This window comes from Nicotiana sylvestris, chromosome 11 (genome assembly GCF_000393655.2).
Source record: "Nicotiana sylvestris chromosome 11, ASM39365v2, whole genome shotgun sequence".
Taxonomy (NCBI): Eukaryota; Viridiplantae; Streptophyta; class Magnoliopsida; order Solanales; family Solanaceae; genus Nicotiana; species Nicotiana sylvestris.
The window spans coordinates 108,873,717-108,887,668 of record NC_091067.1 but is presented as its reverse complement, the minus strand read 5'-3'; the positions used below and the strand labels follow the sequence as shown (position 1 = coordinate 108,887,668).

General features: G+C 42.2%; 1 protein-coding gene across 1 annotated transcript; it reads left to right on the top strand.

Moving 5' to 3' along the window:
- Positions 1 to 11,683: 11,683 nt before the first annotated feature.
- LOC138881455 (uncharacterized) lies at positions 11,684 to 12,595 on the top strand. The gene is made up of 2 exons (XM_070161682.1): positions 11,684 to 11,899; positions 12,248 to 12,595. The coding sequence occupies exons 1-2, from the start codon at positions 11,684 to 11,686 to the stop codon at positions 12,593 to 12,595; spliced, it is 564 nt and encodes a 187-aa protein (XP_070017783.1).
- The last annotated feature ends 1,357 nt before the right edge of the window (positions 12,596 to 13,952 follow it).

Below are 13,952 nucleotides of genomic sequence, written 5' to 3'. Positions count from 1 at the left end.
TTTTTTTTCTCTATACTACTAATTCAATGAGACTTGACCTAGGTGACTATCATGTTTCGAATGTTTGCTGTCTACTAACTTTGTGCTATAATTGCATGTTGTTTCTTTTGCCAATAGTTTGGCCTCGCATGTCCATCGTTTGTGCACTCTATTTATATGCAGAGGCCCCTTCTTTGGTTAATTCTCAATTTTAGGACTAATTTTAAAACTCCTCTTTTTGTGAACTCTAATTTTACTCGCCTATTAAAGTGATTGATCCCTTTCCTTACTTATTGCTTTTCCCCCAAAACAAGTGTATCTCTGTACTTGAACTCTATTGTGTACTCAATGTTTTACTACTTCCTTTTATGGTAATAACCAGTCGGCCTACAAACTAATTTTCTTTCCTTCTTTTAAACCTGTTAGCCCCGTTAAAAAGTGATTCCTCAATTAAAGGGGAATCACTTGGTTGATTGATTCTGATTGCTGATTACTTCCACATGTGCATTTATTGCCTTATTTCTTACGTCCTTTCAAAACTATAAATACCCACCTTCTCTTCTTTCAAACACACGAACACAAGGCATAAAACACTTGAGTTCAAACACACAATCTACTAAAATCTCTCTCTTTTCTCTGTTGCTACTTGTATTGCTGCCTTACCTAGCCGGCTGAAAGCCAAGGCTAGGCTGTGGTAAGCTTGCTTATTTTTCTCTGCATTTGTACCTTACTGGTATGTTCTAATTAAGCTTCTTCACCAACAACAACATGTTTTTTTACTGTCTCTTCCATCCTTGTTTGTCTCCTGTTTGTATTTAACCAAGTTCCAGTATTAAACATGTTGTAATCTGCCCCTTCTTGTTCTAAGTTAATGCTTCTGTCCATTACTTATTATGACTTGTGAATCCTAAATCCCCATCCATAAGGTGTTTAGTATCTGTTGTTGGTTTGGGCCATAACAACATTGGACATTGCTATGCATGACCCAAACCTGATCCCCCTGGGATCATAACCTCCATGTCTCCTCTAGATGTTGTGTGTTCTGATTGGTTTATAAGCATGTCAGCACCTTCTATTGTTGTACATGCCTAAAGCTGATCCATGCCTAAGTACATGGGCTCCTTGCAATGGATTTCCAACCCCTGACCCCCTTTGTATGAAGTTATTAACTCTTTGTGTTACTAATTACTGTCTCCCTATCACCCTCTACCCCTCTCCATTATCCCCTCAGTTTTAAGTCTCTGTTCCTGCACTTTTACTATCTTTTTAGACTTACGTTCTGCCCCTCTTGTGTGAGCCTTTCCTTGGGACCCATGAGCTCCCTCTGAACTTAGACGCATAAGGGCTGGAACTTCCACACTACGCTCATCCCAATATGGTTCTATGAACCTGGGTGTAAGCATTGCCCGGGGTCCTTTGAGACCCTTAGGGAACTCTGACACACCCAGGTTTGAGAAAGGCTTTGAATCAATGGCATTTGAGGTGGTTTATTCCATAACTCAGAGAGGAAGTCAAGAATCAGGCTTCCTCTGGTTGTAACTTTTCTTTTGTACTTTTCTGATATAATTCATTATCCAGTCTGTAATATTTTGTAATAAACATTTGGGGTTGGCTAGTGAAAAGGGTTGGGTAATTATGCATGCTTAAGGGTAGAAATCATGCCTATAGGATCTGCTATTTAAATTCTACATGTTTTGAGTTCTGCATTTTAGAAATCATGCCTATTGGATCCGTTTGTTTAAATTATGCATTTGTAATTCTGCACGTTAGATACCATGTCTATAAGACCTGCTTTCATTAAATTTCTACATGTTCTGCATCTAGAGAGTATGTCTATAGGACTTGCTTAAATTCTGCATACTATGGTCATATTTAGATACCATGTTCCTAGGATCTAAATGGTTAAAATCAGATATCGTGTTCATAAGGTTGAGAATCAGTACCCCTTTTAGAAATTATGTCTATAGAAATAAAATGAGCATGGTTTAGAAATGCTTTCTAATATTGCTCAATCGATTTAAAACTAGGATCTCAATGAGCATGGTTTAGAAAGCATGTCTATAGGATCTCAATCGTTCGTTTTAAAATGGTTACTATTTTTCCACTTTCTGAATCAGTAATAGATATCATTTCACCCAAATGCTTAGGCAATCCTTAGGTGATGATAACAATAAAAATTGAATCTACTTTTGTTAATTTCTACAACCAGCAGGCAGGCCTGATTCAGACTTCTTATCTGAGTTATGTAATAAACTAATCTTCTTCAATAATAAACTCCCCTCGTCTTTAGTATTTTAATCAGACCTTAAAAGTATGTGCAATTCATGCTATTTATGTGTTTTGTTTGAGAGGTATGCATGAGCCTTTATCTGTTTACATGCTTCCCCCAACATGTGGTATTATATATTTTGTATGTCACCTTAGATTTTTACCTTTTGAAACCAAAATCAGCCTATTATCCCTCCCCTTTAGGAATAGTAGTCCTAAACTCCACCGGGACTAATAGGAATGGGGCAGGTAATAGCATGCAATATTGATCGAGACCAATCCGCACTTTAATACCTCAACGGGGTAGGAATGATAGATATAGATATGATGACCGGTGTGCTAATACCACATGTATCCCCTCTTTTGAGGACTGTCATACTGGGTATCGCATTGATGTGATCCATATTAAATATAAACCTAGGACCCCCTTTCCCTTTATTTGCAAACGTTTTTTCAAAAACTTTTCTTTTAATTGTTCTTTCTCTTATGTGTTTAAATTTAAATCCCCTAATATTTGAGCCCATACTTGTCTACTTGCTAAATTGCACAAATTCACAATCAACTGTTTGGCCGGGAACCACACTAGTTGATCCTGAGGGGTGCCTAACACCTTCCCCTTAGGATAATTTCAAGCCCTTACCCTAACTCTGGTTGTTCAAATAACTTAGAATTGAACCCTATAGGTGTCCTAATGCACCTTAAATCATTAGGTGGCGACTCTTCAAAATGCAAAACCCAGTTCCCAAAAGGAGTGAATTGTCCCATACCAAATGTCACAAACCCGATTTCACGAGAAAAGGGGGGGGACAACATGGCGACTATGCTGGGGATATTTAGGCTTTTACCATTTCATATTGTTATTGTGAATTTATACCTCTTTATGTGCAATTACTTGTTTAATTCCTTTAAGCATTCAATTTCTTTTTCAACTGCAAAACTGACTTGTCTTCTTTGTTTTTCCTTTACTATTGCTTTAAATTATAAAACTGCTGTATTTACTGCTTTCTTAATGTGCAAATACATGTCAACATGCTTTTAATTATTGCATAACCATGCTCAACATCATACTCCACTCGTGCCAAACAAAATACCATAGCAACGCTTATAATGAGTGGTTGCGCTCTTCCTATATTATCACCCCTAAATTCGGAAAGGCATATTTGCAGTAAAACCAGTCGATCAGCGGTGCAGTCGACGGTCCCGTGCCTTCCCTCTTGAGTTGTCCGCTCAAGGGTACCAGTCCAAAACCCCATAGAAATCTTACTCTGTTAAACTGTGCATGCATCATGGTCAAACCTAGCCGGGTTAGTTATTTTGTCCACATAATGATGCTTTAAGATAGCCTTGACCAAAGTCCACTGGGTTTCCCTGAACCCAAACGAACATCACCTCGTTCTGTGCATTTATTTGGAGAACTAAATGCTTCATGCTAATGGTTCGTATTAAATAGTCGAGTCTGGTGGGGGTAAGAGCCTAACCTTATTTGTCTTGTAGAAATGAGGCACGAAATCCCTAGATTTGGCATAGTCACCAACATCCACCCAAGACTGCTACGCTGGTGGGAGGATCTTCACTCTAGTAATCAAACTCTTGTCCGAAAATATTTGGGGAATCTACCTTCTCTCCTGAAGATCCAACCCAACAACAAGATCATAGAAGCTGTTACTTTGTTCTGGGATTGTGAGAGGGTCGTATTCCACTTCGGGGACATTGAAATGACACCCTTTCTAGAAGAGATAGGAGGATTGGCCGGTATAGCGTGGGAAACTTCGGGTTTGTTAATGCCTGAGAACCGCAAGGGCAGGGGCTTTCTCAAAATGATGGGTTTGAAGAAGAATCTAGAGCTAACATGTTTGAAAGAATCCTACATCCCCTTTGACTATTTGTATGAGAGGTACGGTCATAGCAAATCCTACCGTACCTATCCTGACGAGTTTGCCATCACATCATTAGGGCACATTCATCTAAGGATCTTTGTATTCATGTTTTGTTTCCTGGGGCTGATCGTGTTTCCGATTAAGAAAGAAAGAATCCACACCAGGTTGGTTATGGTAACTAAGACTTTAATGGAAGGGATCGGTGGGTAGCCATTCAGCATTGTGCCCATGATCTTTGTCGACATATATCGATCCATGGAGAAGTGTCAATGAGGAGAAAAATACTTCGAAGGCTGCAATTTATTACTTCAACTCTGGCTCGTGGAACATCTCCAAAGGGGTGAACACCGACAAGAGATTCAGCGAAGGGACTGGGATGGTCATATCACTTTCCATCATCCAAGGCGAATGAGTTACGTGTCCAATATGTTCACTCAGCCAGAAGATGCCAAAGGATGGGTAGAGCTATTTGATAATCTAGCTGAGGACCAGGTACAATGGATGTTTGAATGGTTTCTAACCGAGGAGTTCATCGCTCGATCCCGAGACGCACCTTTCCTGATATTGTTTGGGCTGAGACGAATATACCCTTACGTCCCTCTTCGAGTTATGAGACAAGCTGGTAGGAAGCAGGTTATACCCAGGGTCAACAAAATGAGTCATTTCTAGGTTGATTTCCAGAATGATGATAGTCCTTACAAGTGCCAAGCTCAGCATATGTGGCACTGCAAGATCATAATGGGGAGGGATACCACCGAGTCAGATAGGTATCATGCTGGTTGCGCTCCTTTATACTCAGGTTGGTTAAAAGACAATCATGATTGTCTGGGCCAACCAGGGTTTGCTCGAGGTCACAGGATCATAGATGAAAGGGCCGAGGCACAGGTCAAATACAACCAACTGCGCAAAAGAATTCGTGAGTGCGAGAGTGAACACCGCGAAATACAAGAGTCCAACCAGAAACTAATTGAGGAATGGAAGGACATGGCTATCAATGCCAACAAACGACTAGAATACTTGGAGCGGGGCATAGAGGAATTGGAAAGAAAGTTTCTCAAGAGGGTCGAAGACTGCCAAAATGCTGAAGAAATCAAAGGCGGACATCTAGCCAGGGCCTACCTACTACTGGGACTTCGCGAGTTGGGAAAGTTGTTCGATGGAGCCAAGGATGCCAAATCTGGGGAAGGTCCTTCTGGGACCAAGTAGATAGGAGTTTTTCTTTTCGCTTTATAAAATGTAATAAGGCCAATGGCCATTAGTGATTTTCATTTCTTGTTTACTTAGTGTCAATTTGGGATTCGTCTATCTTTATCAATAAAATGAGGCATTTAGCATCCTAAGTTCTTCAAATCAATTTGTACCTAGGCCTACCTCGGGCACAAAGAGGTTCCAAATTAGGACACATTTTACATTTTGCACTATGTGTTTGAATATTGCAACGCTTTTTATAACCGTCACTAACTTGGTTACCTTTTTGTTTTTACTTTTTGTTTTATTATTCTCCTCCCCAAATGTTAGTTCGTGTACTCTGGCAACATCATCCTATTCCACGAGATCTAAGGGCCCTCCACCCACTCCTCCTCTTAGTCCTGTCAAAAACAAGAATAAAGGGAAGATGGAAGATATGAACAACGTCAGAAAGGAGAACTCAACTGAACGGGTAGAGGTCACTCATGGTCATGGTACTCAGGTTCCTAAGGAAAATGCATCCCAACTTGAACAAAAACTGTTGAAATTCCAAGAAGAACTTGATCAGGTTTGGAATCTGTCAAGTTTGTCATTTTCCCTCACCACTCCAGATATCAATTTCCCAAATGCTCAGAACCCTATACCTCCACAGAATATCCCAAAGCAACAGAACCATCCCGCTCCTCACCATCACTACAACACCTGCCATACCTCAAACAACACCCCGTTACTCATCCCAAAACTCCAAAACTCCACAAATGACCACTTTCACACCCACCATAACACCCCTATCTATGTGAAAACCGTGCCACACTCCACCCAACCCATCTCAAGCACACCCGAGTCTGATGATAAGGACTTGATCATCAGTAACCTGGTCGAAGAACTTAAGAAATTAACTATCCAGATTCAAGGCATCGAAGGAAGCAAGGGAATTGAAGGGCTAAACTATGAAGATCTTTACATTCAGCCCGACGTCAAACTGATCGCAAAGTACAAACCTCCGAAGTTCGAAATATTTGATGGTACAAGGGATCCAAGGGTCCATTTGAGAATGTACTGTGACAAGCTGGTTGGAGCAGGGAAAGACGAACGAATCAGCATGAAGCTTTTCATGAGGAGTTTGAAGGGAGATGCTTTGTCTTGGTACATTATCCAAGATCCAAAGAAGTGGTCAAACTGGGTAGGCGTGGCATCCGACTTTATGGACAGGTTCAGGTTTAACACATAGAATGCTCTGGACGTGTTCTATATTCAGAATCTAAAGAAGAAGCCCATAGAAACATTTCGCGAGTATGCTACTCGCTGGAGGTCCGAAGCCGCTAAGGTCAGACCTGCCTTAGAAGAGGAACAGATGAACAAATGCTTTGTCCGGGCTCAGGACCCGCAATATTATGAAAGATTAATAATGATTGAGAGCCACAAATTTTCTGATATTATCAAGCTGGGTGAAAGGATTGAAGAGGGCATCAAAAGCGATATGGTTACAAACTTCGAGGCCTTGCAAGCTATAAATAAGGCCTTACAGTCTAGTGGTGTGTCCAAGAAAAGGGACGTGAGGACCGTAATGGTTGCACAGAGAACCAAATCTCCTATCAAATACAAAACTTACCCAATACCTCAACTCACATATCAACCAACCCTGAACTACCAAGCACCATCACCCGCATACCAAGCTCCACCACCCACTTATCAATCACCTCCGCCTCCCACATACCAGCCACATCGCCCTGATATTCCTAGTCTGCACATGTCTACCAAACCTACAATACTCAACCATCCCACTATCAATCACCTCCTGCACGCCAAAATTTCCCTAAACCTCAACCAAATTTTGATCGCAGACCCCCAAAACAATATACAACCATTGTTGAACCTATTGACCAGTTGTATGAGAGACTCAAAGCTGCTGGTTATGTTACCCCCATCCCTGCTGCAACCCCTGAGAACCCTTCCCAGTGGGTTAACCCAAACAAATCATGTGCCTACCACACCGAAATGAAGGGGAACACCATCGATGAATGTCGTTCTTTGAAAGATAAGATCCAGTCTTTGATTGATAACAAGATTATTGTGGCAAAAGAACCCGCTCCGAATGTCTGCAATAACCCCCTGCCAGACCATAAGCGTGGAGGCGTTCACATGATTGAAATAGAGGATAATTGGTATCCCGAGGGATCAATCGGGTTGATAGCGGAAGGAGATGACCCAAAGAAGCCAATAGTTACTCTTAATCCAATCATAGTCTAGATTCAGCCATCTAGGGACGCTGAGGTAAATATGTATGTGCCACTTAAATTTGAAGCAACGCCATCCACAAAGACACCAGCGCCAATTGAGGTTGAATTCGTGTCTCCGGCAAATGCACCTACACCGTTTGAATTTACAGTCTTGCCGCCTAAGGCACATGCTCCGTTTGGAGTAAGGATAACCACGCCGATCCCAGTGGTGATGTCGACCATGACACCATTCCATACAAAGGCTGTACCCTGGGACTATACAACCCAAGCAAGGAGGAAAGGCAAGGTCAGGTTCGAAGAGACTATTGTCGCACAGGGTATGACGAGAACTGGTAGGGTTTATACCCTGACACCTAGCCGAGTCAAACAAGCAGGCCTCCAACCGGTCACCCATTATTGAGATAGGTCCAGACGATCTTTGGATAAAGATACAAGCTAAGGAATACTCGGTCATCAACCAGTTGAACAAAACGCAGACGCAAATCTCTATTCTTGTTTTACTACAAAACTCTGAGGCACACAAAAATGCTTTGCTAAAGGTACTAAGTGAGGCATACGTACCAAGCAACATCACTGGCGTAGAAATGCTAACATGGTAGGACAAGTGTTGGAAAGCCATAAGATCACTTTTCATGAGGACGAGCTACCACCTGAAGGGTTGGGACACAACAAAGCACTGCATATCACTGTGCAATGTGAGGACTACTTCATCACCAGGATCCTGATCGACGGAGGTCCCAGTCATAACATTTGTCCACTGGTAACACTCAAGAAGTTGGGTAAGAGACTGCACGATATAAAGGACGGATCCATCAATGTGAAAGCTTTTGATGGTTCTCAAAGGTCTACCATTGGGGAGATTAGTCTATGCTTGAAAATGGGGCCAACATGGTTCGATGTTGATTTCCAGGTGATAGACGTGCCAGCATCTTACAATCTGTTGTTGGGTCGGCCATGGATCCATGTCTTTGGGGCCGTAGCATCGACACTGCATCAGGCAGTAAAATTCAAATGGAATAATCAAGAGGTGATCATTCACGGCGATAGAAACAACCCTATATACAGTCGCCAGACCATTCCGGCAATCGAAGGGAGAAGGAAGCTAGGCGGAGAGACTTACCATTACATTGAACGAGTAAATGCTATTGACAAAGACAAGTGGTGGGATAACAAGATCGAGAGTATACTGAATTGGAGTGGGTACGAACCTAGCAAGGTGCTCGACAAGAACCTCCAAGGAATCGTTAAGCCCATAAAACTCAAGAAACATGGCACCACTTTCGATCTAGGATATGAATACACCTGGGAAGAATTCAACAACTGGTCGCCACCATGGCACGGTCCTTACTATCTACTGGAGCAGCCAATACCACATCTGGAGCAGACCTTCCAACCAGTCGACATTATTTATTGGTCAGACGAAAAAGAAGCATTGGCCGCGATGAAGAACTTGTTCCTTAAAGACAATGACATGGATTGTTGTGGTGTTCTTGAGAAGGAGGGGAGGAAGGCCCTTCCATATAGGCCGTAAGCAGAGGGGCACGCCTCAATAACTGGACCATCAGGACAACCAGAGCCCGACAAGCCTCGGGGTAGAAAGGCTAAAACAAGCATCATGCACTGTCAAAGCATTTTGACTTTTCTTATGAATCAACACTCATTATTATTTTTCTCTCATTACTTTACTTATACAACATTACTATTACTTATCTGGATGAACCAATGACTATGACATGCAATGAGACAACGCAACAAACAGACATTGATTTAGAGGAAGATGACATACCAGAGGAGGTTGTCAAAGAAGTTGAGAACTTTGAGAACATACCTAGGTCCAACTAGACGAGACAAAAATTGTTAATTGGGAGATGCAGAGAACGTCAAAGAAACACGAATCAGTGTTCACTTATCGCTGTCAGAAAAGAAGGAATAAACAGAATTTCTAAGGGAATACAAGGATATATTCGCCTGGTTGTATGATGACATGACTGGTCTAAGTACGTCTATTGTGGCTCACAAACTGCCAACCGATCCGACATGTCCGCCGGTAAAGCAAAAGCTCAGAAAGTTCAAGCCTGATATGAGTTTGAAAATCAAGGAAGAAGTCACTAAGCAAGTCAAAGCTAAGGTTCTCAGGGTAGTAGAATACCCGACATGATTAGCCAACATAGTACCAGTGCCAAAGAAGGATGGGAAGGTTAGAGTCTGTGTCGACTATCGGGATCTCAACCGGGCTAGTCCAAAAGACGACTTCCCTTTGCCGAATATACACATCCTAATTGACAATTGCGCCAAGCATGAGCTGCAGTCATTTGTAGATTGTTTCGCTAGTTATCATCAGATCTGGATGGTTGAAGAAGATGCTAAGAAAACGGCTTTCATTATGCCGTAGGGAATGTACTATTACAAGATGATGTCGTTTGGGTTAAAGAATGCAAGGGCCACCTACATGCGGGCCATGACTACTATTTTCCATGATATGATACACAAGGAGATTGTGGTGTATGTAGATGATGTCATCATTAAGTCCAAGAAGGCTACTAATCATATGGAAGATTTGAGGAAGTTCTTCAATAGATTGTGAAGGTACAACCTGAAACTGAATCCCGCGAAGGGTGCATTTGGGGTTCCTGCTGGAAAATTGCTTCGGTTTATTGTGAGTCGTAGAGGAATAGAACTGGATCCATCAAAGTTCAAAGCCATCCAAGAACTACCATCGTCAAAGAATAAGAAGGATGTGATGAGTTTCTTGGGAAGACATAACTACATTAGCCGGTTCATAGCACAGTCCATAGTTATCTGTGAGCCAATCTTTAAGATGTTGAAAAAGGACGCCACCACCAAATGGACCGATGACTGCCAAAAAGCATTCGACAGAATCAAGGAGTACTTGTCAACACTACCAGTCTTGGTCCCGCCTGAGCCAGGTAGACCCTTATTACTCTACCTTGTAGTATTGGATGGAGCTTTCAGTTGCGTTCTGGGGTAGCATGATGAAATGGGAAGGAAGGAGCAAGCTATCTATTACCTCAGTAAGAAGTTCACCCCGTACTAAGCCTGGTATTCTCTATTAGAGTGAACCTGTTATGCTTTGACTTGGGTAGCTCAGAAACTGAGGCATTATTTCTATGCCTATACCACATATCTCATATCAAGGATGGATCCTTTGAAGTAAATCTTCCAGAAGCCCATGCCCACTGGCAAGCTAGCCAAGTGGCAAATCCTGTTGAGTGAATTTGACATTGTTTATATGACTCAGAAAGCAATAAAAGGATAGGCACTAGAAGATCAACTTGCTAAAAATCCCGTGGATGGAGAATACGAATCCCTGAAAATATACTTTCCTGACGAAGAGGTGTCATTCATAGGAGAAGACATCGCAGAATCCTATAATGGTCGGAGAATGTTTTCGATAACTTCAAAGGAGTTGGCATAGGAGTCGTCCTAGTATCAGAAACCGGTCAACATTATCTGGTGTCTGCCAAACTCAGGTTCCCCTGCACCACCAACATGACCGAGTACGAAGCCTGCATCTTAGGGCTTAAGATGGCCATTGGCATGAACATTCAAGAGTTACTAGTGATTGGAGACTCGGACCTACTCATACATCAGGTGCATGAAGAATGGGCAACCAAGAACTCCAAGATACTCCCGTATCTGCATCATGTACAGGAATTGAGGAAAATGTTCACGAAGATGGAGTTCCAACATGTTCCCAGAATCCAAAATGAGTTCGCTGATGCATTGGCCACCCTGTCATCTATGATACAACTTCATTGATCCCATTCTAGTAAAGATCTATGATCAGCCAGCTTATTGTGCCCATGTTGAAGAGGAAGGAGACGGAAAGCCTTGGTTTCATAATATCAAGGAATATTTGGCAAAAGGAAAATACCTAGAACTAGCAAGTCCTACTCAGAATCGTACACTTCAGAGGTTGTCTAAAGGTGTGTCGACGCAAAGGAAGTGTCCAGGATACTAGAGGAAATTCATGTTGGGACCTTCGGTCCACATATGAACGGTTTTGTCTTAGCAAAAAAGATACTTCGGGTTGGTTACTTTTGGATGACTATGGAAACGGACTCCATCCAGTAAGTTCGAAAATGCCACCGCTATCAGATACATGCAGACATGATAAAGGTACCTCCAAATGAGCTTAATGCAAAAAGCTCACCATGGCTAATCGCCGCTTGGGGGATGGATGTTATTGGACCAATCAATCCTGTCACTTCCAATGGACACAGATTTATCCTGATAGAAATCGACTATTTCACCAAATGGGTCAAAGTAGCATCTTACGGAGCAGTAACCAAGAAAGTCATGGCAGATTTTGTCCGCGACCGCATTGTTTGTCGATTTGGAATTCCAGAGTCAATCATTACTGATAATGGCTCCAACCTCAACAGCGACTTGATGAAAGCTATGTGTGAAACCTTCAAGATCAAACACAAGAATTCCACAGCCTATTGACCGCAGATGAATGGAGTTGTAGAAGCCGCCAACAAGAATATCAAGAAGATATTAAGGAAAATGATAAAGAATCATAAGTAGTGGTAGGAGAAGTTACCATTTGCTTTATTAGGGTATCGCACCACCGTCCTCACATCAACTGGGGAAACCCCCTATATGCTGGTTTAAGGTACAGAGGCAGTCATTCACGCTGAAGTAGAAATTCCCTCCCTAAGGATCATGCAGGAAGCTGAGTTTGACGACGCAGAGTGGGTGAAAAGTCGTTATGTGCAACTAGCCCTTATAGACGGAAAAAGAATAAATGCAGTTTGCCATGGTCAACTTTATCAAAACAGAATGTCCAGAGCCTTCAACAAAAAAGTCAAGCCGAGACGGTTCGCACCGGAGCAACTAGTGCTAAAGAAAATTTTCCCGCATCAAGATGAAGCCAAAGGGAAGTTCTCTCCCAACTGGCAGGGTCCATACATGGTTCACCGGGTTGTGACAGGAGCAGCCCTCATACTCGCAGAAATGGATGGAGAAGTTTGGCCAAAACTGATCAATTCAGATGCAGTCAAGCGTTACTATGTGTAATTTTCATGCTTTCCTCATTGATATAATTGAACTATGCATGGATTCCCATTTAAGAGGGGATACGTAGGTAGCCCTATGGGTTCGGTCACAATTCAATAAAAAGTTCATCCCCCCCCCCGCAATTGGAAACTGGGGCAGAATTTTGAGGGGGACCCTCAAAATTCCAAAGTAATTTCAGCCAATCGCCACAAGCAACCGTCAGAAGCGTCAACTCATCAAACTGGGGCAGAATTTTGAGGAAGACCCTCAAAATTCCATAGCAGGAGAGGTTTCAATGTCCTGTACTACATCGTGATTGTCGGTTCATCTAAACATTATTTTAATTATACACTTATGTCATACTTTCACAAAATCATGCTTGTTTATTATTTAAATTGCTTTGTTTAGCAACGCTACCCCAACGATACATGCAGTATCACCAGATCAAAGCCGAGCAGGTCAAGCAGAGCTAGTGGGGATACGAACTAACCTTCCCCCCTTTTTGCAAAACTCACAATTTTTCTTTGGATGCAGGCACTTGGATTGCAAAACTATCAAACATACTATACACTCACGAGATAAACACTGTTCAGGAATACAACTCTCAGAACCGTTGCATTTATTCACATTTGCTATCCACACACAACAATGTCCCCAGCAGGCACAATGTCCCCAGCAGACACAATGTCCCTAGAAGTCACAATGTCCCCAACAGTCACAATATCGGGCTAAGAAAGCTTATTACCATTTGCCATTTTATTTCTTGCATAAGACTACTATTCTGCCTTCCGAGACTAAACGTTGTCTCCATCTGCATTTTCGCATTGTATAAGGCTACTATTCTGCCTTTCGAGACTAAACGATATCTCCATCTGCATTTCCGCATTGCATAAGGCTACTATTCCGCCTTTCGAGACTAAACGCTATCTCCATCTGCATTTTCGCATTACATAAGGCTACTATTCTGCCTTCCAAGATTAAGCTCTACCTCCACATGCATCTATATGGCTGAAAGATCTCCACCTACTGCATTGCATGGCTAAAAGATCGCCACATCTACATCTCATGGGCTGAAAGATCGCCACGTACCGTGTTGCATGGCTGAAAGATCGCCACATGGCTGAAAGATCACCACTTATTGCATCTCATGGGTTGAAAGATCGCCACACACTGCATTTCATAGACTAAAAGATTGCCAAATAATCCAAAGGCGCCATCGTTCGGAGGTACCATTTTCATAGCCCGAGAACACCATGTCATGGCGTGAGGATCCCTTTTAATCTTTTGCATATCATTATTCAAAGGCATCATGGTTTGGAGGCATCATCCTCATAGCCCGAGAGCATTATTTCATGGCCTGCGAATCCTTTATTATATG